The sequence below is a fragment of the Pseudopipra pipra genome, chromosome 1 (genome assembly GCF_036250125.1).
Source record: "Pseudopipra pipra isolate bDixPip1 chromosome 1, bDixPip1.hap1, whole genome shotgun sequence".
NCBI lineage: Eukaryota > Metazoa > Chordata > Aves > Passeriformes > Pipridae > Pseudopipra > Pseudopipra pipra.
The window spans coordinates 11,251,811-11,277,588 of NC_087549.1; the positions used below are offsets into that span (position 1 = coordinate 11,251,811).

Sequence of the window (25,778 nt, forward strand, 5' to 3'; positions counted from 1 at the left end):
CATCTTTGTTAGTAATGCAGTTTCAACAAAGCCTCAGAAAAAGAACTGGATCAGAAAATTAGCATTTTAACCTAGCCTTTGCTACTAGTATGATAGATTAAGTTGCTGTTCCTCTACAGTTACCAATTATTGCAAAGGCAACAAGCGCTGTGTAATATCCTGGTTTAGTCTTGTTTACATTACCACTCTACGCATCCTTCCCATTGACCTCCCAAAATCCCTGGAGTCTATCCACACCTTTCATGTTATCTATCACAGCATCAAAAGGCTGGTTCTTGCCATCAGATAACTGATGATGCCAGTCTCTGTCACTCTACTTGTTTGATTTTCAAAACAAACGTATTTGCACTTTCTCTCTCCTGGTCCTCCTGTTGTGGGAAAGCTCCTCATAAACATTTGGGAATGTATCATTAAATCCTTCTTCAAAATCCTTGTTTTAAACCATTTTCCTTTATTATAATGCCCACAAATGCTTTCACAACTGTTTGTTTCTGTGCCAGCTGTGTGTCCTGCATGACTGAGCCCAAATTCCTGATTTCAGTGTATCCCTTTTAAACAGAGCCTCATAAAACTGTGTCCTCAGGATTTTGACAAATCCTGAACAGCTTTTTTATTATAGGTCATTACATGAACATCCACATCGTAGCTCAAAACTGTCTTGCTTCATACTCTCCACAATAAAGGAAACCTGAAGAACTGTGAATATAATAAGCTGTAATTAAACACAATAGTAGCAGTAGCAATGCCTAACTGTGAAGTGGACACCGGATGCAATCTGGTAGCTGACTCTAGCATAGAAGGCACACACGAAGAGTCTTTAAAAATTCAGGGATATTTGTTTTGCAATTGTCTTGTAATTGATACACAATGACTTTTTTTAAAAGCTAAATGTAAATTATCGATCCAGGTATAAAATTATGACTAAAAATGAAACCATGTTCCAACTCTCCAACCTGTATAGACTCCCCCATTACACATAAGCTCTTGATTTTGTTGTTGGAAGTAATTAAAATCCAACTTTAATTTAAAACAATTTTTAAATAGTTAATATTTAAAATACGAATTTCTGTAAATGAGACTGTGCGACTGCAGTATTAATTTACACATGTCTTCAAAATGTGACAGCAAGGTAAGAGGAAACAGGAAAAATGAGAGTCCTCAACTGCAATTACAAGACTGAAGGAGACAGTTCTACCTGAGAGTCTGCATGGCAACAGGAAACACAGGAGCATGAACCAGAACAATTCCTAAATGGAGTAGTCTTCACATATACTGTTGAAACACTGTTTGTAAAAGAAAAATAAATCAAAAAGCTTAGTCTAAAATTTAAATACACTTGATATTGATTTGACTGACAAGAAAAGGTATTAAAAGCAGAAATCTGATTTGTCTCTCTAAGAACTTACATAGGAAGCCAAACCAATACGAGTTAGAATATAATGCTGGAAAAAAATCAGTGCATTATTTTTTATACACCGTATCAATAACATTCTCATTATGCTGGCTGACTATCCTAGAAATTTTATGTTGTCTGTGATTAAAAACTGTCATTAACTGTAAGATTTAAAATCATAAAAAGAAGTAATTTTCTTCTAATCATTCTATGCTTGCAAGTATTTCCTTTCTGCTTTTTATAAACTCAATAACTTTTTTTCTTATTCCTCAGTTTCTGCAGCGCTATAACATTTGTCTCCCCAGATTCTTTCAGCCTGCTAGCATAAACCCTATGCCAGCCAACTCTTTTGATCACACCTCCCCTGCCATTCGAACTTCTCCCTACATCTTCCTGAATTTCACAGAATCACAGAATATGCTGAGTTGGAAGGGACCCACAAGGATCATCGAGTGGAATTCGTATATTTAGGTTTTGAACTCGTCCTTCCTCTTTCTCATATTACTTTGCTTTCCCTTTTTTAGCTTCTCTTGAAGATCATCTCATCACCATTCATCACAATTTTTTAGTACTGCACTTTCCTTATAACTATCAAACTCGCTTTCCTTCATTTCTCTGACTCACTGTATATCACATGCTAAACTGATTCCTCTCTTATTACTAGCCCTAATTATGGGATGCTTCCATTCTTCCTTTTATATATTACATTCTCACCAAACAACTGCTGAGTCACTGGCAAAGGATTTAGGGAGCAGATGCAGACGCAGACTGCCTCCTCTCCATGCAGGGGTCAGCAGTCTCACAGGAACAGTAGGTTACACTGACCTCTTCACGCGGTCTTATAGTTCTTTCTCTCCCAAGTGCACCCTCTGGTACCCAGGAATATATTTCCCTGAGACTGCTACTGCTGCACAGTTTCCTCACTGTCGGTGACCTCCTTATGGTCACCTCATAATAAAGTGAAAATACATCATCGGAAGTGGAACAGTGTAACTCACTGTGAGCAACTAAACCTTGTAATTGCATCTAACACTTCACCAGGGATCTTCTCTATGAGTACCCGTGACAGCAAAATATTTGACTTGATTCTACTCTGTAGTTATTCACAATCAGATGAAACTTCAGCTACATCTCAGCTGATCACTTTCTATTTTGGCCAGTTCCTGCAGTTTAACTATTATCAATTCCCATCATAGAATTATTAAGGCTGGAAAAGACCTCCAAGATCATCAAGTCCAACCTTTGACTGAACATCACCTTGTCAACTAAACCATAGCACTAAGTGCCACATCCAGTCATTTCTTGAACACTTCCAGGGATGGTGATTCCATCACCTCCCCGGGCAGTCCATTCCAATGTTTACCCACCCCTTCAGTGAAGAAAATATAGGACAGTTAATATATGACCTTGTTTGTCAAGCTCATGACAGAATCCAGTGACAAGCAATGAGGGATCTCATCTTGTTATATAAAATACTACATGCAAAAGAACCCAAGAAGAACAGGACAAACAACTCCCTGAGGAAGTTATGGATTACAATCAGTAAACAAATGGATCATTAACTAATCAAACATTTCATTGTTCACATGACAGAATAAGACATGCCTACTGCAAAGTTGGGTAACAAATCCAGAAAAAAAAAGAACACCCAACTCACTGGTAGAAGAAAAAAACCCTCTTCTGCAGAGTCACTAACTCTAAATGGAATAATTAAAACTCCCACTTCAGAAGCTGCCACTTTGAAGTGGAACTGCAGATCTCTATTTGCATATTAGGAACGCTTGTGTCGATTTCCATGCTCCATCTGGGCAAGAGATTGCAGATGAGGATGACAAGGCCCTGAATTAGGACAAATCAAATGGATGCGGACTCATGAAATCCTGTAGAGATAATTATCAGTTTCTCAAGATGATGCTAATTAGTATATTAGCATGGTTTCCTCCTTTAGCAGTAAATACATTTTAACAATATGTTATGTCTTTATGTCTGCTATTTAATATGTCAGCCCTGCTAAAATCCTTTGCATCTCTGTTTGGTCTGTTGGCACCATTCTAACTCCCTACTTTGTTGCAGACAACTAGATGAACAAAAATAATAAATAAAATAATAAAAAATAAACTTGCAGTAAAGATGTAAATTGTTGCACTGAAGCTTTAGAGATCCTGCTACCTAATGCAATCCCCTCCACTTTGTATAAAATGGATGGAGAAAGCCAGTGTCAAAAAACAGGAATCACAGAAGCCAGCTACAAAAGCCAGACTGACTAAGAGACAGGGAGTTTATTCCTCTAATGGCAATGGGTGCCTTCTCCACAAACCCTTTCCTTGAGTCAGTTGCTTAAGCCAGGCAAATCCTTCCTCATAAACAGTGCTAAGAGAAATCCACATACTATCAGATTTAATATCTCAGTGGTTAAAACAGTCATCAGTAAGGTGAGTGACCTGTTTTCAAATCTCTGCTCATCCCATATTAGTTGTCCTAGCCCATAGGCTATTTGGTATTCAGGGGTAAGACATCTTGATCCCTCCTGTTTGAAGTTGTTCCACTTTGTATAACTAATTAAAAGATAATTGCAGCAAGTACTTGAACCTGACTCTCCCACATCCCAGATTATTGCCTAACCATTCAGCTGTGAATTCAGTTTCTCATTTTGTTTCTGCAAGGTTCTTACATCATGTAAGCACTTTTGAAAATCATGTTCTCAGTATTTTACATACAAATATTTACAGAGCAGAAAGTCACATTCATTTCAGAATTACCACTACAAGTATCTCCCATTCTTCTCCTATATAGTACCAGCTCTCTTGCTCAGTGGTGAAAGCTAGGTGGTTGTTTGGTGGTGGAGGGCGTTCTTTTTCAAACCCCTTCTCACAATACAACCCCTTTGTGCAAATTACTAACCCAACTTTCTCTGTGGTTCTTAGTTTTGATTCCTTGCTTGAAGAAGGCAATGAGAAGCCTCAAGCATTATTCACAGATAGCAGAATAAAGAGATATTGGTCTTTCACAATGATTGATGATCACTCTTTAGATTCTAAAAATATGCTATGTGCTTCAGCAAGGACGTGATGAACAGCTCTCTGCCCTGAAGAGCTCACAAAGTAAATGATGGACCTGGCAGAGACACAGTATCAACCCCCTATCTGGAGAAACATAGACTACAAATCCAGGATAATGATGCACAAGTGAAAGCTTGTAAGGTGTTTCAAAGTAAGGAGAGCCTGGTAAAACAGGCATTTGTTCAAGGACTATAAGGGCATTGTGAGCTGATAAGAGAAGGATAGTAAACTAGGGAAGAAGTAGTTCAAGAAGTAGTGCATACAACAAAGTAATTTAAGGAAGGCTGTTCAACCAGTCTACACAAGCAATAAATGTTTACATTTACTTTACAGTTATCCCAGTATAAAACTTGCAAATCCTTTTATTTCAGCTTACATGTCCTATAGGAGAATTTAACAAAATAAAACAAAACAAGGGAAAAATCCTACTAAAAAAAACCACAAAAACCCACAAGAAAAGCAAGGATGCGGAGAACACTGATATAACTATTTTAGTTCTGTTAGTGGCAAAACCTTCCCCATAAACAAAGCCTGAATTTCAAAATGTGAAGTAACTAGTCTGAAACGAGGGAAAATTTTACAAATGCTGGGTGAACAGTGGCTTAGGAAAAACTAAGAGTGCAACAACAGTATTGTGAAATGTTAAATGCAACAACATTACACAGCAAGCAGAGGAAGAACTGATTTGAAAAAAATAACGTAAAATTTTGGCTGTGCAAAAACATACTGGCTCATTTATGGTTTCTCAAAATGTTTTTGCGATACAGCATCCTGTGAGTTTCAGCTCATAGGAGTTCTTCCCCATTGCAGAGGCTTGTGGTGATAGAATACAGGCACAAACCAACATTAAGAACAAAAGGTTAGTCTTTTACAATATTTAATTTCTGCAGAGATTCAAACATTTAAATATGTCATTACAAAACAAAATGACTCAGTATAGATGCAATTCAGATGTACCAAAATGCATTAGTCATTCAATAAAAGAGGCACTGAGGATTTACTAAAAATACTTTACAGAACAAAATAACAACATATATTTACTTTACTGAATGGTTGTTGTGGAAAGCACATAAAACCAAATCCTGTATAAATCACCCTAATTTGGCTTCTCTGAAACTAGGACTGCTAATTCTAGAGCTGAAGCAGCATGGTTAACTCACACCCATTTTCCAACCCCTGTTTTGAACAGCAGAGCAAGAGGAAGCAATGTTTGATGTGATCCCAAGGCAAGCAAACTGGGCAGGAACTAACTAACCAGCAGCACGAGAGCTCCCCACCAGGTGGGAGTCTCACTTGGGGCAGCGTCAACTTCCATCAGCTTCCTACTCATCCAGAGAGGAGACAGTGTTCCTTAGGGAACACCAGCAACAAGGAGCCCTGCCATCAGGGCACAAAACCAGAAGCAAAGCAGTGAATATGGCAGATAGATGTCAGGGAGCATAAAGAAATCCCAGAAATGTCACCAACAGGAGCTGCTCTCAAACAGTGATGAACACAGCACAGGTCACCAGTGGTCACCAGTGCAGCTTTCCTGGTTCTTTGGCAACCTCAGCCTCCACGGAAGTGCTGAGGGTACATTCTGCCATCTGAAGCTTGGACTGCTCAGCTGCCCAGTGTTCCTCCCTGGTGCAGGCAGCTGCGGAGTCACTGCTGTGGTCAGTGAGGAGCAGCCAAAAGAGGCCACTGGGCTTCACTGCATCAGGGGTGCTGCAAAGGAGACCAGTAGGATCTAGGCGAGCTGGCAGGGAAGATGATCAGCCTGGCTGAACAGAGAGTTTTGGCTGGAACTCAGGAAAAAAAAGAGAGGTTATGACCGTTGGAAGGACGGACAGGGAACTCAGGACTACAAGGATATTGTGAGGTTATGCAGGGAGAAAATTAGAAGGGCCAAAGCCCAGCTAGAACTTAATCTGTCTACTACCATAAAAGACATTAAAAATGTTTCATTTTGCTTTCATTACCAGCAAAAGAAGGGCAAAGGAAAACCTCCATCTGTTACTACATGCAGGGAGAAACACAGTGACAAAAGATAAGGAAAGGCAGAGGTATTTAATACCTTCTTTGCCTCAGTCTTTAATAGTAAGACCAGCTATCCTCAGGATACCCAACCCCCTCAGCTGGAACACAGGGACAGGACAGGGAGAAGAATAAAGCCCCTGCAATCCAAGGGGAAATGGTCAGTGAGCTGCTACAGCCCTTAGACACACACAAGTCCTTGGGGCCGGATGAGATCCACCCATGGGTGCTGGGGGAGCTGGTGGAAGAGCTCACCAAGTGACTCTTCATCATTCAGCAGCAGTCCTGGCTCACTGGAAAGGTCTCAGTTAACTGGAAGTTAGCAAATGTGACACCCATCCACAGGAAGGGCTGGAAGGAGGATCTGGGGAGCTACAGGCTAGTCAGCCTAACTTCAGTGCCTGGGAAGGTTATGGAGCAGATCATCTTGAGTGCCATCATGCAGCACATGCAGGACAACCAGGGGATCAGGTCTAGCATGGGTTTATGAAAGGCAGGTTGTGCTTGACCAACCTGCTCTCCTTCTATGACAAGGTGACCCACTTAGTGGATGAGGGAAAGGCTGTGGATGGTGTCTGCCTAGATATTAGTAAAGCCTTTGGCACTGTGTCATGGTTTGAGAGCTCCAAAATCCAATTCTCTAGTCTAAACCCCCTCCCACATCTCAACTCAATGTGAGATGGGTTTTCCAGACACCACACGAGACTCACAATGGGGGAAAGGGATTATATTACAATGACTGTACAAATAAATACTACAATACATTATATACAATCTTAACTATCTCTACCATGACATAAAAGTATTTACAATGGATCAAATCTCTTCTCCCCTCCAAATAAAAGTCCAGAGGGAAGAAGGAAAAGATCTTTTCTACTTTCGGAACAGCAGTCTCTCTAGGGCAGCAGTCTCTCTGTTTCGCTCTTCCATGCAGGAGCTGTAGCTGGAAATCTGCCAGTACACACGAGGGGGTATCCAAGCCCTCGTGGACCATCGTCTAAAGCGAGGGTCTTCTCTTCCGTGGGCTGCGTTTCCCAGGACAAGGGCGCTATCACCACGTCCTACCACGAAGCGCAGGGGTCTTCGTGATGGTCCTTATCTTCAGGGGATTCAAGTCCCCTTTGCAGAGCTCTGTGCTCTGTCTCAAGCAGCAGGGGGGGGGGGGGCACGGTCACCCCCTCCACATTCCTTCTTGGAGCTTTTCAGCTCCTTTCTGCGAGTGCTGTAGCACTTTAAGACTCTTTCAAGTAAGAGCCCATCATCTTCCTCCTTTCTCGGAGGTCTCCAAGGAGTTTGGGGTTTTAGTTTCAGTTCTTACCCAAACTTTCTCTGTAGAACTCAGTTCTCTCTCTGCTGCCGGCTCTCTCTTTCTCTTGGCTCTCTCAGACACCTCTGTGTCTTCCTTGGCTGCATGCTGTTTGCTGCTTCTTCAGTTCTTATCTGTTGCTCTTTGCCACTGTCCTCTGTTCGCTGCTGCCTCTGCCGCTGCTCCGTTTGCCCACTCACGATGGAGAAAACTCCTTCAGCTTTCTAGCTACAGGCACTTAGCTCAGTTTAACACTGTTCCAAGTCCCTGCAGCCCCCCCGCTGGGGGCTGGGGGGGCCCAGCCCTCAGTGGGGCTGCTGCTGTTTCTCCTCGTGGCTCCTACAACATGGCTACTTCTTCAACAACAACTACAACCAACCTTCTCTTCCATTCTGCTTGTGATATGTTTATATTTTGCAGAAGTGCTCATTGGGTAAAACCTCAAAACTTCAAGGGTCACCACCCCCTGGGGTTTTACCATTTTATAACTGCAGGGGGAAAACTGTTTTCCCCCCACCACACACTGTCTCCTGCAGCATCCTCCTGAAGACTCCATTGGCTATTGATGGCTTGGATGGGCACACAGTTCACTGGGTAAAAAACTGGCTGGATAGTCTGGCCCAGAGAGTGGTGGTGAGTGGAGTTAAATCCAGCTGATGCCTGGTTACATGTGGTGTTCCCCAGGGCTCTGTAATGGGGGCATCTTTATCAATGATCTGGATGAGGGGATTGAGGGCACCCTCAGTCAGGTTGCAGATGAAACTAAATTGGTTGGGAGTGTTGATATTGAGGTGCTGGAGTATGTCCAGAGAAGGGCAATAAAGCTGGTGGAGCTGGGGTTGTGTAGCCTGGAGAAAAATAGGCTTAGGGCAGACCTTATCACTCTCTACAACTACTTGAAAGGAAGCTGTAGTGAGGTGGGAGTTGGTCTCTTCTCCCAAGCAGTAAGCAATGGGACCAGAGGAAATGGCCTCACGCTGCTCCAGGGGAGGTTTAGATTGGATATTGCAAAAAAATTTCTTCACCAAAAGTGTTATCAAGCATTGCAACAGGCTGCCCAGGGAAGTGGTTGAGTCACCAGCCCTGGAGGGATTTAAAAGATGTGCAGAAGTGGCACTCAGGGACATGGGTTAGTGGTGGTATTGGCAGTGTGTGGTTTGCATTTGGACTCCAAGGGGTTTTCCAGCCTTAATGATCCTATGATTCTATCCTGTGGTTCTAAGAAGAAAGGTATGACTGAAGGACCAGGAAGCCTGTGACTTCAGGTAACAGGAATACAGCTCTGTTTCCTCCTCCAGCTGTGCCTAGCTAACAGTTTCATCAGAAGTAGGGAGTGTTTGGGGATAAGATTCTGAGTGAGTATCTCAAGTCTTTGGATTAGCACCAGTACTAAAGGAAGCATTGGTGTTAGTGGCTGATGATGCTCCCCATGTGAAACAAGAATCCATCCCAATTATCCATGTGAGCCTCTTGCTTGTCCAGAACCCAGGTCATTGATGTTGCAGACAAATTACCAACACCCACACAGCCTTCTGAATTCTACCTCTTGCTGCTATCCCTTGTGGGACAGAAGTCACACAGCCAAGGGAAACCTTGAGCAGATCAAATGGAACAGAATGCTCAGAGCAAACATGAGAAGCAGAAATCCCAGTGGCACTCTCTTGAACCCTTGTTTAAGGCTGGAGAGGCCTGGCTGGCAGATGTAACCAGCAGACTGATGCCTGTCTGTGCAGCTGCTGTCAAGAGCAAGACTTCGGTTTCTTTGATTACAATGCCTCATTCAATGAAGATGGACTGCTATGAACACATGGAAGTCAAAAAAATAGCTCTGCAAAGAGACTTGCTATTCTAGTGAGGATGGATTTAAACTAAATTCATGAGGAACAGGGCCTTGGCCCCGAGGTAAAGAAAGATAGGAGAAAGTTTGTGTAAGGAAAGGTCACAAGGGAAAGTTACACATTTCCACTTGGAGGGAGGGCACACACAAGCTAACTTGGGTGTCTGGGTACTAACACACAGAGCTTGGCCAGAAAACAAGAACTGGAAGTCTACACACAGTCAGAGTGTTCTGATGCCATCAGGATCACAAAGATTAAATGGGATAGCATCCATGACTGGAACAGTGTCATGAAGGATGTTCAAGAAGAACAAGCAGTGGAGAAGAATGGCAGCTGCATTTTCATATAAAGCATCTCCTTGCCTATGCAGAGGTCCAGTGTGAAACCAGAGATGTGTCTGACAGGAGACTTCTGGTCAAAAGCAAAAGCAAAAGCAACATGGGCCATGCAGCAGTGTGGGCCTATCACATACCACCTGCTCAAGGGGACAAAGTGGATAGTGCTGTACACAAACAACTACCAAAAACAACCCGATCACCAGACTTGGTTCTCACTAGGGCACCATGGCATTGTGAAAGCAACCCAAGATATTTCCAGACTGCATTGATAATAACTTTTAAATGCTAGAGAGACCAAACAAAGGAAATACTCTATGTGACCTCTGTACACAAACATGGAAGAACGAGCGGCAAATGTGGTCACAGATAGTAGGCTGGGAGAAGTGACCACAAGCAGATTGTATTCACAATCCAGAAGGAGACTGGGAAGCTAAGCACAAGAAATAGGACTAAGGATTTTATGTAAGTGGACTTGGGGTTATACAGGAGATAGCTCAGCAGAATCTTCTGGGACGATGAAGCAAAAGGTGTCAGTCTAGCTAGTAAATTTTTGTGGGAAACTTATTGACAGCTCAGGAACTAATAATAATCCTATTGTACAAGAAGACTGGCATTTCAGTAGAAGACTCACTGACTAAGCAAGAAGGTTCTTAATGAACTGTAATACAAAACGACAGCATGTAGAAAACAAAAAAAGGAGTACAAAAGCACTACTTTGGCACTTAGGAACAACACTGGGAAAACCAAAGTGCATTTAGAATTAAAACAAGTGGGGATATAAATAGCAGCAAGACAAAATTGTTCAGAGGAAATTTGGGGATGTTACTGAATGGGGAAGACGACCTAGTGGTTGCGCAGATGGAAAAGTCTGAAGTATTTTTGCCTCAATCTTCACAGGCAAAGATTACTCCTAGATTTCCAGGTGTACCAGTATGGTTTGAGAAGGAACAGGTTAACAACAACAAATTAAGAATGAGTCAGAGCAGCTGATGTATTCAAATCTATGAGGACAGAGAAGATTAATCTGAAAGCGCTGAAAGAGTTGGCTTATGTGACCCCAATAGATCTGTCTGCCATCTCAAAAAAAACCCACACATGATCATTGAGGCAGACCCCTGAAAACTGGAAAAAGGCTAGCACTGTGTCTGCCTTTAGAAAAGACATGAGAAAGGTGACTACAGGCTGCTTAGCCTCACCCCAACCACTGTAAGGATTTCATACCACATCTGTGTAGAATCCACCTCCAAACATGCAGAGAACAAAAAGGTAATCAGCCACAATCAGCATGGACTCACAAAGGGCAGTTAATGCTTGATCAAACTGATTGTCTTACTGGATAAACTGACCTGAAATGCAGATGTGGGGAGAGTGGTGGATGTAATCAAATGGTCTGGTGGGTAGACTGAAAATTACCAGTACAGCCAGACTCAGAGGGTAACATTCACAGTAAACACCAGATTGCTCTCTAGTTGGCAGCCAGTACCAAGCAGAGTATTGTAGTAGACTCAGTAGAGCTGAGTATGCTCAATATCCTCACCAAAGACCTGGATGATGAAACCTAATGCACTCTCAGCAATATTCTAGACATAACTAACCCAGTGGCATTTGACACATTAAGCAGTAGAGCTTTAATCAAGAAGGACCTTGAGGAAGTTCAGAACTGGAAATGTCAAGTTCAAGAACAAGAATTCTACAGCTTTTCTAGGGGTAGGATAACCGTGTGCATCAGTGCATGCTAGGAACTGATTGTAGTAGTTCCTTGTAGCAGGCCTGCTGAAAAGGACAGAGAGGTTTTGGTAGATGCCAAGCAAAATTTCAGGCAATGTTTTCACTGCTAAAGAGCAAATTGGATAGTGGCTACACCAGGAGCAGCATGGCCAGCAGGACAGTGAAGTTACTCTTCCCCTATATGAAGCATTGATTAGGCAATAGCTGAAATACCGCATCCCATACTGAACTCTCAGTTCAAGAGGCACCTGGAGAAACCAGAATCTGGAGAGGGGCCATGAGCTCATGACTGACAGAAATTGAACCAGCTGGGTGTTTTTAGATGCATAAACAGGAGGCTAAGAGAGGTAAAAACTACTTGGAAGAAGAGTTACTAAAATGGTGTAGCCAAGCTTTCCTCAACTAATGAAAGCACATGTAAAATCATGACTTTTTACCTGGCAGTGCTGTCAACTCTTTTCTTAAAAATAAGACATGCTTTGTTGCCTCTTATCCAGTATCTCCTGTAATACCAGCCCAACAACTTAGTTGACCATATATATATTCCCATTGGACCACACTGTTAATGGGGATGTAAAAGGCATTTTTACATTCACCAATTCAGGAATCTCAAAGACTGACCTTAAAACTTTCAGATTCTGATCTATTAAAATAAGTAAAAACCCTACATTGTACAGTACCTAACTATCCAGGGAAACATTTCATCCCATTTGGTGTGCTTGAGATCAGAGTAGGTACTTAAGCTGAAATTTCATCAAATTTTTAAGAAGGGGACCCAGCAGATATTCACCCAGAGGTGTAATTCACCTCCTCCCATCAATATTACAAGCAAGATTTGTTATTTAGAACTAGTTATTAAGTTTTTCTTGGGCATTAAGGGAGAAAACTGGGTGCAAGACAAGGATCTAGCTGAAGATTCCTCCCTTCTTTGGTCCAAGTGGGTGTAGCTCTACTAACTTCAAACTGGATTTTATCTGCTAGTACCTAATTATTAAATGGTCTATGTGGTTTTATATTATATGGATTTGAAGTGAGCTTTCAGATTAAGAATTTTTCAATTATGTAACAATGCCCAGAGCAGGAGCTGTTATTTATTTTTTAAATCATCAAATATATGAGTAAGAACACAGAGATAAATTATTAGATACCCTGAAGACTTTCCAAGTATTAAAATTATGGAGGCGAAAGGTAGTTTTAGATAGAACAATGTTCCAAAATAGGTTTGAAATAGAATATAAATGTGATTTATCTAAAGCTACATAGCCAGTCAATATAAATTCCAGGATGCAGTCACACTTGTGAACTCTGTATTTTCTATGCAGTTTGTTTTCTGCTGCATAAAGATATGGTACATTAGACCAAAGACCTATCCAGTGTATTCTCCTCTCTTTAATAGTGGCAGAAGCAAAAAGCTGGAGTAGAAGAGCACCAAACAGAAAGGCCTTTTGCTGTTTCCCACCCTATATTTTGCTAACAACTAGCAACTTGCAGTTTAGGGATTTACCAAGACAGTGATTGTATTTAAATCTTTGCATCTAACAGCTGTCAAGGATTTTTTCTTCCATTAATTTGTCTAGTAGCTGTTTGAACCAATTAATGCTTCTGGAGCCCATAACATCCTGTGGCACATAATTCCACAATGGAACTATTCACTGTGTAAAAAGTTACTTCCTTTCGTTGCTTTAAAACCTGCTGCTGCACAATTTCATTAAATGGCTCTTTATGTGACACACTGTGAACAAACACTTCTGTTCCATCCATGTCTACACACTGCTGTAATAGTCACCCCTTATCTGAATCAACTGACAGTTTCTCCTTGAGCAAAAGTAAAGCCACACCTGTGGTCCTCTGTAGGTGCTTTTTGCTTTAGGTGGATTTTCTCCTTACCATAAAACACTCTCTTTTTATTAAAAATTTAACAGGCAAATAAGTGCTAAAAAGAACCAGTTTAAGGAGTGAATAATATAAGGAGTTTTGTGGGTTTTGGAAATGGCCAAGCGTAAACCCACATTGAGCTGTAATAACCATTACAACTACAGTGAGCTGTGCTGGGTGTATAAACCTGATTGATGGGATTTGTCTGACATTTGTTTATAAGCCCAACTGATGAAGGTGGCCAGGCATCTTCAAACCTAACTGGTAGATTAAGGAGGATGACTTGCTAAACTCAGGTCTAATTAGCTCATAAAGGGTTAGTGGAGACACATCGTGTCATAACTGATGGGGCAGCTCTGTGCAGATCCAACTGATGGGTCAGGTTCTCCTGAGACACTGTTCAACAGGATTTCCACTGTTGTGTCAGATTTCATCTGCCAAGAGATGATACACAGCTGTCAGTGAGAGAAAATGCAACACCGCTAAGTCTTCTCCAAGAGCATGTGACCAACTAACAACAGCTAACGCTGGGTTTGGCCAAAAGAAGACAAAAAATGGATTCTGAAGCCTAAGCAGGATGTAACAGGGGAAACAAGGGGAAAGGCAGAGGAGCAGCCCACCAAACTGAACATAAGCAAAAGCAACATGACTCCACAGAGCAGAGGTGGTGATTAGGGCTGCGGGGAAAGGTGGGGTTGTTTTGTGAGTATTAAGGGCATACAGTGGGATTATTAATAGCTACTTCAGAAACACCCTGTTTCAAGAGACTATTCTGCTGAACTGGACCAAACTGCCTCCAGTGCAGCCCAGCTTTTACCTGTATCCCTTCATCACCTCCAACTAAGCATAAAAATATCCATGGAGAAACATTCCATCTACAGCCCACACTTTGTATTACAACAATTATCACACCCCACAAAACCACACCCTGTTAAGTTTTCCCTACCAGACTTGCCATCTTCCCAGCAATTCTTGTAAACTCTCCATTGCATCCAAGCCCACCTCCTCCCCACACAACAGACTGCTGGGGAAAAATAGCATCATAACGTCTTTGAACAGTGGATGAGTATCTAGTTGAATAAACACAGTGAATCGTTCACACAGATGCACTGGCAATGCAACGAGGCCCCAACATTTGAAGAGTTCCAGAAGAGTCAGAGTAACATCATCATTGAGCTTTAAAATTCTACAAACACAGAGAAATTAATCAGCATGGTATGTGTGAGTACATGTTAATGTGGGAACTTTACATTTTATAAGGAAGTTTTGAATGCATCTGATGTACACATTTTCTTAAGTTTTTTATAGCATTTTTCATTCACTGTCTGTGTTAACACACAAGTCTAAGAATAAAGAAGTACTTCAGCTGGTTAAATCAGCTTGCTCAGGCTATGCACTTAGCTCAGTTAAATAAGATGAGAGCCCAGAACTTACTTCAACTTGCCAATCCTTATTATCAAGCACAGTGTTTGTAACTCACAGTAGGTTATCAACAATGGGGCCACATTTGGGAGATACTATGACATCTGGTATTGATTTCTGGCAGGATTGAGGTATTTTTTGAAACCTCTTCCTCAAGTTGGAAAGATAATAAAATGCATACATACTACCGGGCAGATTTTTTTAAAATTTTAACAGGCATTAGAATAGGCATAGTTACATACAGCAGCACAGACACAAAGAAGTCATGCTGCTGCTTTTAAATCAAAGCACTGCCTCCCATCAACAGGAGCAAAGTAAAAAGGCAAGAAAGAAAAACAACTCAACACTTGCAACACAGGTTGAGTGCATGCGTTAAAAATCATGAGAAACTCATTATTTAATGAAAAAAATGTCTAAAAGTTGCTTTTAACTCCCAACATCGAAAAGTAAAGCAAAGAAATGCTCCACACTCAGTTCTTTTCATGTTAACAAAGACCTTAAATATACAGTTCTGTAAAAGTGAAGACATTCAGAAGAAACCATACTAAGAAGTCACAAGACTTTGGTACATTCTGAACTACATGCAACATGTTGCATGCACACTCCTGCTTACACCTGGTATAGAACAGCTGAACATGAAAAAGTTCCAAATAAAATAATTTATGAGGAATCTAGGAATGAAAGCAAGAACCTCTACTAACTCCTTCTTAACTGAAATTCTTTAACAAGAACAAATTCATGGCAGTAGCAGCTACAAAAAAAGCGTGATCTAGTTAATGCTGCAAGCAACATTTTATCTGTAATTCATTAGAAAGCTGCTAAGAATTTTGCAGAGGAAAAATCTATGTCAGTGAGTATTTTTATTTGTAAGATCAGTTTAAAAACATACTAGGCAAAAAAGTAAATGTTTTTAAATGAGTGGCCTAATATTTAAAATTTTATAGAAGGAATATTAAAATATCCAACATACACATATAATTTCTGGAAACAATTACAGTAATTAAAACAACACTCAACATTTGGAGGGAGACATTTTATGGAAGGCATTCCAGAAACTGCCTCCCCAAAGACACTGATCAACTTGGGTGTGTTCAATTAATAGGAGAAATTAATTTCAAGTGAAAACCCCTGCTGCTGAGAATCATCCAGCATTTAGCACTCACTCTCCACCACCTGGCTCCAGAATTTAAATTCTTGAACTGTCAGCAGGATCTTTCTAGATGAGATGGTTAATTTGAAAGACTATTTTCACTACTGAGCAACTGAAACTACAACTCCAGTGTTTCCAATAACAAATTTCATCAACCAAGGAATAATTCATTATTTGAGATTAGGATGGCTTTTTTATCTGTCTATTTTACCTCAACACCTACTAGTTTCATTACAGTTCATAATTTTATCTTCTTTCTCTAGGCTAAGCTAAACCAGACAGAGTTAACTCACATTGACTCTGAAATGCAGACATTGCCTAGAAAAGTAGGTATCCAAATCACAGAGACTTTCAGTTGCTCTCTGTTGTGACCTTCTGGAATTTCTGAAACAGTTCAGACTGCCAACTGCAATTCTTAAATCCTTAAAATAAAATAATTAAAAAGCTGAATTCAGTTTTTTTCAGTTTGAAATCTCCAAGTGGAAAAAAAATAAATCTCTTTACAGACAGGTACAGGATGCTGTCCACATGACTGAGATCGTGGTTGGACTAGACAGTAAATTCAGATTCAGTGTGTCTCGTATGAGATCAAAACCACCACAGCTGCATGACGCACTGATTAAGTGCAGCCCACTCTGCCAATTCTAATTTTGCACAGAGTTATGCTCCATCAGGTAGTGTGGGTCCTTCTGCAGCCAGCAAACAGCCAGAATAAACACAGTATCATGTGATCCGGCTTATTTGCTGAGAATGTGCGACCAGGTGATTTGGTACTGCACAAAAGTGATATTAATGAACACAAGACCATAGCCCAAGGCATGGAGGGAAACAATTTGTCAAGGTGAACCACACAAGCTGAGGGTACACCTGAACATAGTATCCAGTCCTCATTAATTGCAGCCTAGTTCGCTACCTACTGGGCAGCACTGCTGCCCAACATAACAAAAAGAGTTTTCAAATTACGACGTGGTTCTCAGGATTTCTTTGGCACATTTGTTCTTAATACTATCCCTGCTACCACTAGTTCCATGCCATGGTCCTAGGTCCAGAACATTTCTTTTCACCCAAATCCTCGCTGTTAACCAGCTGTGGTCCCTGCTGCCCTACTCCTACCCACACAAGCCAAAGGCCATTTCAGCAACTACTCTGTTGACACTGCAAATATTTAGGAAAATGTTTAGCTTGACCAATGTAAGTGACCCCAGTGAAGTCAAACAAACTTATGTTTGTATGCAAGAGTTTCCAGGGTTTAGTCTCCAAAAAGCAAGATACATTTTTATACTTGCTAGGAGACATCCAAGAAACACTACTGAGGATGTGCTATATAACCCACATAAAATAAAACACTACTCCTACTTCTTTATATGCTACTCACTAAAAAAATATTTTAATTGCAGCTCATCAAATCTAGACTCTAACATATTATTGTAGCGAACTATACAAATAGATCACCAATTCTGGGAAAATAAAAAAGCGGCTTCCATCAAATGCTTAGTCTGACACATACAGAGAAAGACACAAAAAAGTAAATATTATAAAGTAAATATTAGAAATGTGTTGAAATGCATCCTTGTCCCAGTTCCTGCAAAAAGCAGAGTACATGCCCACAACAGTGAAATATATTTTGAATTACTGGTTGGAGATGGCAGTAGGACAGAGCAAGCAATACATTATTGATTAGAAATTATATCAAAGAAATTGTACTGAAGAAACTTTACAATGTTAAAGAACTCCATAGCTAGTAAATGCCAGAATTAAGTTTGCCTGTAAAAGTTTTAGTAAGCCCTATGGCATTATATATATATATGTAAAGGCATAACTATAAAGTCATATAATATTTTTCTCTACTATTCTGCCTGAGCCATTATAAGGGCTTGACACAATGTCCACATTTGGCTTATTCTGTAAGATGAATTATCAGTCTGAAGTAGCTTCATTAGTAGATAGCAAGTAAACAAGCAGTAAAGAGTAATTCCAATTAGCATTCAAGGTATCAAAATAACACTGAGACACCCATTATTAACAAAAACTGTAAAGATGAAGCAAATTCTCCAGAAATCTTTTTACTATTTGATGGGAGAGAAGACACTGGCACAGGTACAACGTCTTTCACCAGGGGATTGACTTGTTACCTTTGATGGTGCACTTCAGCACACTCTAAGTGAATTTCAAGATAGAATCACCTGCTTTACAATCATAGAGTCAAAATAAATGCAGTCAAAGACTACAAAAGCTCTTCTATTCTCCCTGCCAGCCCAAGAAAAGATATATCCATTCCACTAAACCCATATTCCTGGTAGCAGACTTTACAAAAATCTTCGTGAGCCATTTCTATGTAGTAGAGGACTTTTATTGATAAAAAGAAGCTCTCAAAATTTTCACGGTCAGCAGACAAGATTTCAGAATCAGGAAACACTGATGCACTGCACCTGTCAGAGGAAATGCTCTGAGCTCAGCTGGAACAGTAAAGGTCACAGTTGCAGACATGGATGTCATCAGTGGATTTTGCCCTAAAACATGCTGTCATGACAGTGTAGCAAGCACAAAAAGACGAGCTAAGTGCTTATCAAGAAAACATCAGCACCAAACAAGGCTGTTTGTTCCATGAAACTAGAAAGTTTCATATTAAAAACTGTTACACTGAGAACACTGTAATGGGTATCACAGTGCCAGTCACTGGCAGAGTCCTGAATCAGCAAAAACACATGAATCCCTTGGGATTCATAGTCTTCCTGGTACTCAGCCCTATAGAAAACTAAGGGACAATCTGATTTTGAAGCCCAGCCTGTCTCTAGCAGGCAGTGGCAGTCACTGATGATACTGCTGGCACCTGCCACACAGCCTGGACTTGGTCATCGCATTAGTTCTGCTGCCAGAGCTGTGCCACCAAGGATGGGTGCTGGCTGGAAACACATCCTCTCCTTGACCTTGCTATTTCTTAAAAACCCACACTGAAGGTGGAGCTACCACTACAGAAAGTGTTTCAATGGTTTAGTTTACTTTCTCAAAAGAGAGAACTTGGATACATTGGCAGAACCTCCTCCAACAGCACTCCCGGCCTATACAGCTATGCTGGCAGAGACGAGTAACAAAGATTTTATCTTTAAGTCTCTTTCATTTTTATGAGATCGAGAATGACCATCCAAGTAACTACACCATGAGTTTTAAGTGAAGAAACTAGAATTCTGCTAAATAGTTTGCAAGTCAAACATAGACCATGGACTGGACTGTACAGCAGGTTTTTTTACTTTTCTGCAGTTGCTCCTTAGATCACTCACAAGCTGCACACTTGGAATGAATATGACCTGTATCACTGAAGGGAATTATTCCTCTGCAGGATTAAAACCTACACACTTGGCCACGAAGATAACAGACCCCAATACTAAGTAATCTGCTCTAAATTACTGACACAGGGAACAAACACCTCCTCCTATTCCATTCCAATGAACCTACTGGTTTGAAGAGAACTATTATCAAAAATACAAAACAAATCTAAGAGTAATTCCTGTATATCCTGTAGAGACAAAACCACCCTTGTAAAAGGAACACAGTGCACTCCTCATCTTTGCCAAAGGAAGACTGAACACTTGACAAGGTATGAAGTCACACAGGCATGAATGACCAACACATCCAGACTTCAAACCCTCTCAAGACATACACTTACATCATTTGTATGTATTTTTACAGAAAAAACCTAAAAAAGAACATGTTTAATTTCATTTCCTGTGTTCAAACTTTAATTAACTTAGATTTAAATTCCAATTATAATTGCTCAAATCAGTTTCCATGCAGGACAGTCAGAAAACCAAGATGTTGGCAGCCACTGAGATGGTGCTAGAAATTACTCACCTAGAACAATGTGGGAAGGCTGTAGCAGAAATAGGGATAAAACCCAAGCACTGATGAAACTTCTAATATCTTCATCTTTTCTTCAGCTCAACACCATCTCATTCCTAGCACTCTTTCAACCAGTCTCTTCCCCTTCTACATGACCTCATGACTTCCCAAGTCCATGTCTTTTACTTTTTTGTCTGCCTCTTCCCACTCTCGGTGCTCCCTTATCATGGCTCTTAATTTTTTCCTGAAACATGTCTCCTATGTGTTTCTTCCACCTCACTCAGGTTTGGATTTTATCCTCCCTTCCAGTGTTCAGGCTTAGCAAAAGGCAGACACAATTCCAAGTAAGCCAAAGTGATGTTTGGCAAAGCAGTAACAAAAGGAAGCATTAAGTAAACTTTACCAGAGATGCCTCTACTACATTCAACACTTTGCTCTCACCTGCAAAAATACAAAATAGCCCAGGTTCTCTTTCCCTGAAGGAGAAGAGGGGTGGGAATAATGCAACATTAGAAAGTTATTTTCATCTCTCTTGTTCTCTAGATTGATCTACAATACATTGTAATTAATTTTATCTCCAGAAGATAAAAGATGAAGTCCCCAGATGAAGCCTGGGGACTTCAGAAAATTTACCCCAGTTTTTACAGTCCCAAAGAAGCCAAATGCTTGAAAAGCCGAGCGATCAGAGTCCACCACCAACACCCCTGCTAATCCATAGAGCAGAGTGGGACTGAGAGAACAGGCACAACTGTTGAAATGAAATACTAGGAGAAGTTAAAAATTCACTGAAGTACAGGAAAAATAAAAGAACTTATAAAAAATGAGGGAACAGCCAAACTGCAGGAACCAAGAGCCATGATTCAAGAAGCAAGAACAGGAGGACACAATAAATCAAACTACAGAGCCAAGAACAACTTCCTCTTCCTCACATAAGCCCTTCCTCACAGAGCATGCATGGTAAAACTAGTGTGCACTGTATTTTTACGTGGAGATGAGAGAATGCAAAGCCAAAGACTACAGATTTAGGTTGTTACATATATGGGAAATGCCATTTTTTTACTGCTCAAAGTGTATAAAAATGAGCACCTGGCCCACTCAAGGTGGGCTACCTTCATGAATTCAGCACCCAGCACCTATCTCTCCAGAGATACAAAATAAAGTATCTCAACTCTGTGTGTGCATCATGTTCCTGCACACTGGGTGAAAGAATCCATATTTGGGACAACACAATATGCTGGCATTCTGGTCACTTGAGAGCTCTTTACAGCAGGGAACACTTGCACTGCCTGTCAGCCTGGGTCCCAATCATTTGTCTCCACCTCAGGACTATAAAGTCTGCAAGAGACACTGCAGCTCCATCAGTCTTTTGTAGTTACACTAAAAGCAAGAGTGCTGTCTGCACTTTGCATGGTAAGGACCTGAATATTGGTTAATTTATTTTAAAAATACCCATTAAAAATGAAAAAAGAAGCAGCAGCAGAAGTCCAGTCATTACACAGGTACAAGAAAATCCAGTGGCACAGGGAGTTTCCACAGAAAAAGGATTTCCCACAGCCTATTGTTGGAAACACTGTGACTCAAGTGCTCATTTCTTGCTCAACAGGCTGCTGATTCAACCAGAAGAGGATGCTGGTATGTCTCACCTTCTGCATTCCACCTACTGCAGCCGAAATCAACAAAAAAACTGGCTTTGAGAAAACATGTGACTATATCTCATGCTAGTTTCTAGCTATTTACATGACATACTTTGGTTGTACAATGTATTTGTCAATGCCTTTTAAAGGTACATAAAATAAAATAATAAATTAGGAATTTTAACTGTTGCTGTCTCCTTATCTTGCTAAATTCCAGTTGGACATTTCACTACAAACAGGTGGTTAGAAGGTGAAACACAGAATATAATATGCTTTCAGATTCACTGCTGTGTGAAGAAACTACTGACCAGAAAAATTGTCAACATACAAACTTACAAAATAATCAGATAAAAAGTGTTTTGCAGCTGGAGACAAATCCTGTTAACACTGTGTATGAAGAACAGTCTCTTGTGAAAATTAATGACCTGATGCAACTCCCCAGAGAAAGCCCTCAGGTAAGGAATTCAGATGGAACCAGGGAGCAAGCCAGTGGAGGCTATTTTAAACTCAAGCCTTTCTACAGCTATTTCCAGGTGCAGCCCTAAATTCAGCAACAGTATCTGTTTCCCAGAAGCAGATTTTAAACTGTCTCTGACAGGTAACTGGAGACAGGCAGTGTGGTTCCAGAGGCATGGCAGGCAGCTAGCCGCCAAAATAAAGCATGAGCAGTTATTTTTCAGAGAACAGACTGTAACTCTGTTCTACTGCAGCAGTTATATACATTTCCTTCTCATACTCAGAAAGGTTCAGGATGCTGGCAGGGGAAAGTAGAGAAAACTCCCTGGAGTGAGGTAGGAAGCAGAGACAGGAGAAGTGTGGCTAGAGGCTAAGAGATTAGCCATTACCAAATTTATAATCCATGTAGACGCTAGAACATGTTAAATATCTTGGAGTAGCATTTTTAAAACCTTAGGACTGAAAGAACAGTGAACAAGCTCATTTTAGCAACACAAATGAGTTCCATTAGGGAACTATTTTTTGCACACCAGCATGGATATGCACACAAAGATACTGCTGAATTCAATCCTAAAAATCACAAATGTATCACTGCCCTACCTAAAAACCCACAAAAGTATCTTCACTTCAGTCAAGCAGTTAAACCTCTGCTTAACTTAAAAGATCATGAGTGAACGTATCTGAAGTAAACAGGATTTGGGTGCTTTGTCGGTGAAGGCACAGGCTTACTCTTTATATTCCTAAAGATGAAATAAAAGTGTTTTGCTGATAGATGGAAGTAATGAAAAAAGATTAAAAGTCGTTGTTGAAAATTACTTGAAATTCCTATCATAACAGTAACACATCATTAATTAATAGCTTAAAATCAAAATATAAACCAGCTATGTTTCACTCAAGTCTGGATATACACCATTAATCTCTAATGATGAGAACTATGCTATGATTTACTAGGAAAGCTTTAAAAATCATGAATATTCCAAATAAAAGGAAAAAGTCCTGAACCATCCAATATAAACTAGGAGGTCTGCAATTATGATGAGATCTGAGATGAACTGTATATTTAAAGACTGCATACAGTGCCTGTATTTACTGCTGTCCAACACCTGCTGATGTGGACATAGTTTTCAACTCCTTTTAAATATGTATATTTAATTTTTTGAAAGAAGATTTTTCAGTCAAGCATCTGACTTAGGATGATTTAAAAAGAAATATTAAAGGAAAACCTTTCTACAAAAGAAAAAGCATCTCAGAATAGAAATAGTGGAAAATATATTGTTTTGCTTTCCTGTTATTGCTTTTAAAAGAGCAAAAAGCAATAGCAAGATAACAGCAGGGCAGACTTAATTGAAAAGCTCTACCATCTTCAAGTTTTGAAACAGAGATTTCCCATTTTGAAGGGAAATCAGGGATGCACTTTTGCCTTTTCTAGAGAAATCCATACAAAACCAAGAAGTCAATTTGCAGACACACACTAGAATAGGTTGCTTAGGAAGTTGAGTTCTCCAGGCATTATGTGGCCTGAAAATGAAGGGACTAAGTCCAGCCTTCCCTGGGACTGCCTCTTTCCTCCCTGGCTCTGCTGTGGATCCCTTGCCTGCTCCCGGCCGGGATGGGATGGGATGGGATGGGATGGGATGGGATGGGATGGGAAGGGAAACCCGCGGCCGCGGTGCCCCCTGGCGGTCGCTGCCGGCACGGCCGCGCCGGGGGTTTGTCCGTCCTGAGACCAAACACAGAACGAGCCCCTGGCTAATTGAGCGGGCAATTAACAAGCTCACCCTTTATAAGCACCAGCATAGTCAGGTAGCAGGCAGGCTTTAAAACACTGGTTCCCTACTGCCACAGCCACGTGTTTGTTCCCAAAATCAGCTGCCTCATCCATCTGCACTTCCATCTTCCACAATACACAAGGCAGGTGTCACCCAAGACTAAGTTGTCTTAACTACAGTGTCCTCAGTCGTTCCCGAAGCACTACCCCTCCCATATTTCCACTGGTGTGAGTTTCAAGGGGAGGAATTAGAAACTCTATCACACTGGGAAAAAAAATACGTAGTTGTACCAGCAACTTCAGTATTTTATACCTGCCAAAGATTTATCTCTACAACCATGTGTTGCTTTAATGTAACATTTGTGTCTACTAAAAAATAATATTTAAATAACAATATGTTTTCATAATGTTATTAGAAGAGGCAGTTTACCTGATTTACTGTTTCCTCAAATGCTCTTATATAATTATTAAGAGATCTGTCCATTGCAGCAAATTCTAACATGACTTTTTCCATACTGTTAACATCCTCTTCATCATCTGCAAAATAAAACATTTGGAACATGGATGATCAGTTGTACTATATTCAGGCAGTATTTCTTCTTTGCAAGTATTTTATTTACAATATTGATACTGTGAATGTTTAAAGCATATGTGTATCAGCAGGTGTTTTCAAGCTCCTCAAACATATACTTTTTTTCCTATTTTGCAACTGTAATCTTTTACATTTCTTGGGTAACTCCAACAAACAGCTTACTCAGAAAGACACTTCCCTGGTTTCATGTGAACAAGAGAGAGTGTGTGTAATTTCATCTACCAACACCTAGTCATTAGGCAATCAGGATATTTTCTGCAAAAGTTATATTTCATGACTCATCACATTGCCTCAGAAATAGTCAGAAGAAACTTAAATGCCCTCTCAGTACAGTATAGTTCAAGCTATAATTAGACCCCTTATCCCCAATAAACACAGCTACTGGAAAATCAAAACAGAGCCAGTGTTTTATAACACAGGAAACACTGGAGGACTGAATAGCATTGGTGATTCAAGAGTAAAATTCTAATTGCCTGGGAAAATCAATTAATACATGCGATTAGTAATTCACATCCACTTTTATTCTCTTCTTCTTTCCTCCTAATTTCACTCCTTTCATCTCTAACTACACCTCTGCTTTCCCATTCTAACATTGCTGTGCATCTGCTTAGCTGGATAAGGACCCTTTGTAGATGCTACATGGCTGAACAGCCACAGATCTATCTCCTGACACAGCCACATGTACTACCCCAAATCCTGCCAACTGCAGGAGGACAGCCAGCCACAAGCCCCTAAGCCGTGCAGGAAATTAGGAACTTAGGAAACCTAAGTTTCCACTTCTGCTACTCCCATTTATTCCTACCCTGCAGCTTCCAGGTACAGAGAAAACAGCTGGAAGCATCTGGATGTCATGAAAGAGCCCCAGAGTCTGCCATGCAGCATAAGGGGTTACCATTTAATGGAGTATTCTTCTTTACAAGCAGTTAAGTAGCCAAGCTGTGCTGTTACTTTTAGGAAGAAAATTGTGGTACGGCTTTTTAAATTACTTTTATTGTGAAGAAAGGAAAATGTCTTCTGATCTGACAAGCTAGTACACTGCCCAAGTTGCTAACTATATTATCATGTTAGAGCACAAAAATCTGCCTCTGCAGAGAGCTAACACAAAGCACTGTATATGGCCATCAGCTTGAGAGCAAAATCTGAAACACATCACTCAGGGACAGAAGTTTCATACCACTGATGGATCCAGGAGACTGAGGAAAAGTGCTAAGATATATTTACACAAAGAGTTACATAATAAGCCATTCTATTTTGTGAACATGGCAATTACAGTTGTGACGTTTCCCTTAATTATATATAGGCTTGGTATGTATCCATTTTTCATTAAGTAGATGAATGGATACTGCAGACAGAATCTTGGCACTCC

General features: G+C 40.5%; 1 protein-coding gene and 1 long non-coding RNA gene across 6 annotated transcripts in view; one reads left to right on the top strand and one right to left on the bottom strand.

The window, feature by feature from the left end:
- NSMCE2 (NSE2 (MMS21) homolog, SMC5-SMC6 complex SUMO ligase) overlaps positions 1–25,778 on the bottom strand; it is a 132,889-nt gene that overhangs the window by 81,595 nt on the left and 25,516 nt on the right. For all 5 annotated transcript variants that reach the window (XM_064645111.1, XM_064645121.1, XM_064645086.1 and 2 more), the window contains one exon: positions 24,251–24,357. In XM_064645111.1, coding sequence (XP_064501181.1) covers positions 24,251–24,357 — 107 coding nt within the window. The remainder of the gene's footprint in view (positions 1–24,250; positions 24,358–25,778) is intronic.
- LOC135409506 (uncharacterized) lies at positions 13,923–16,575 on the top strand. Its single transcript, XR_010428239.1, has 3 exons — positions 13,923–14,217; positions 14,658–14,768; positions 16,389–16,575. It is a non-coding gene; the product is annotated as an uncharacterized LOC135409506 (long non-coding RNA).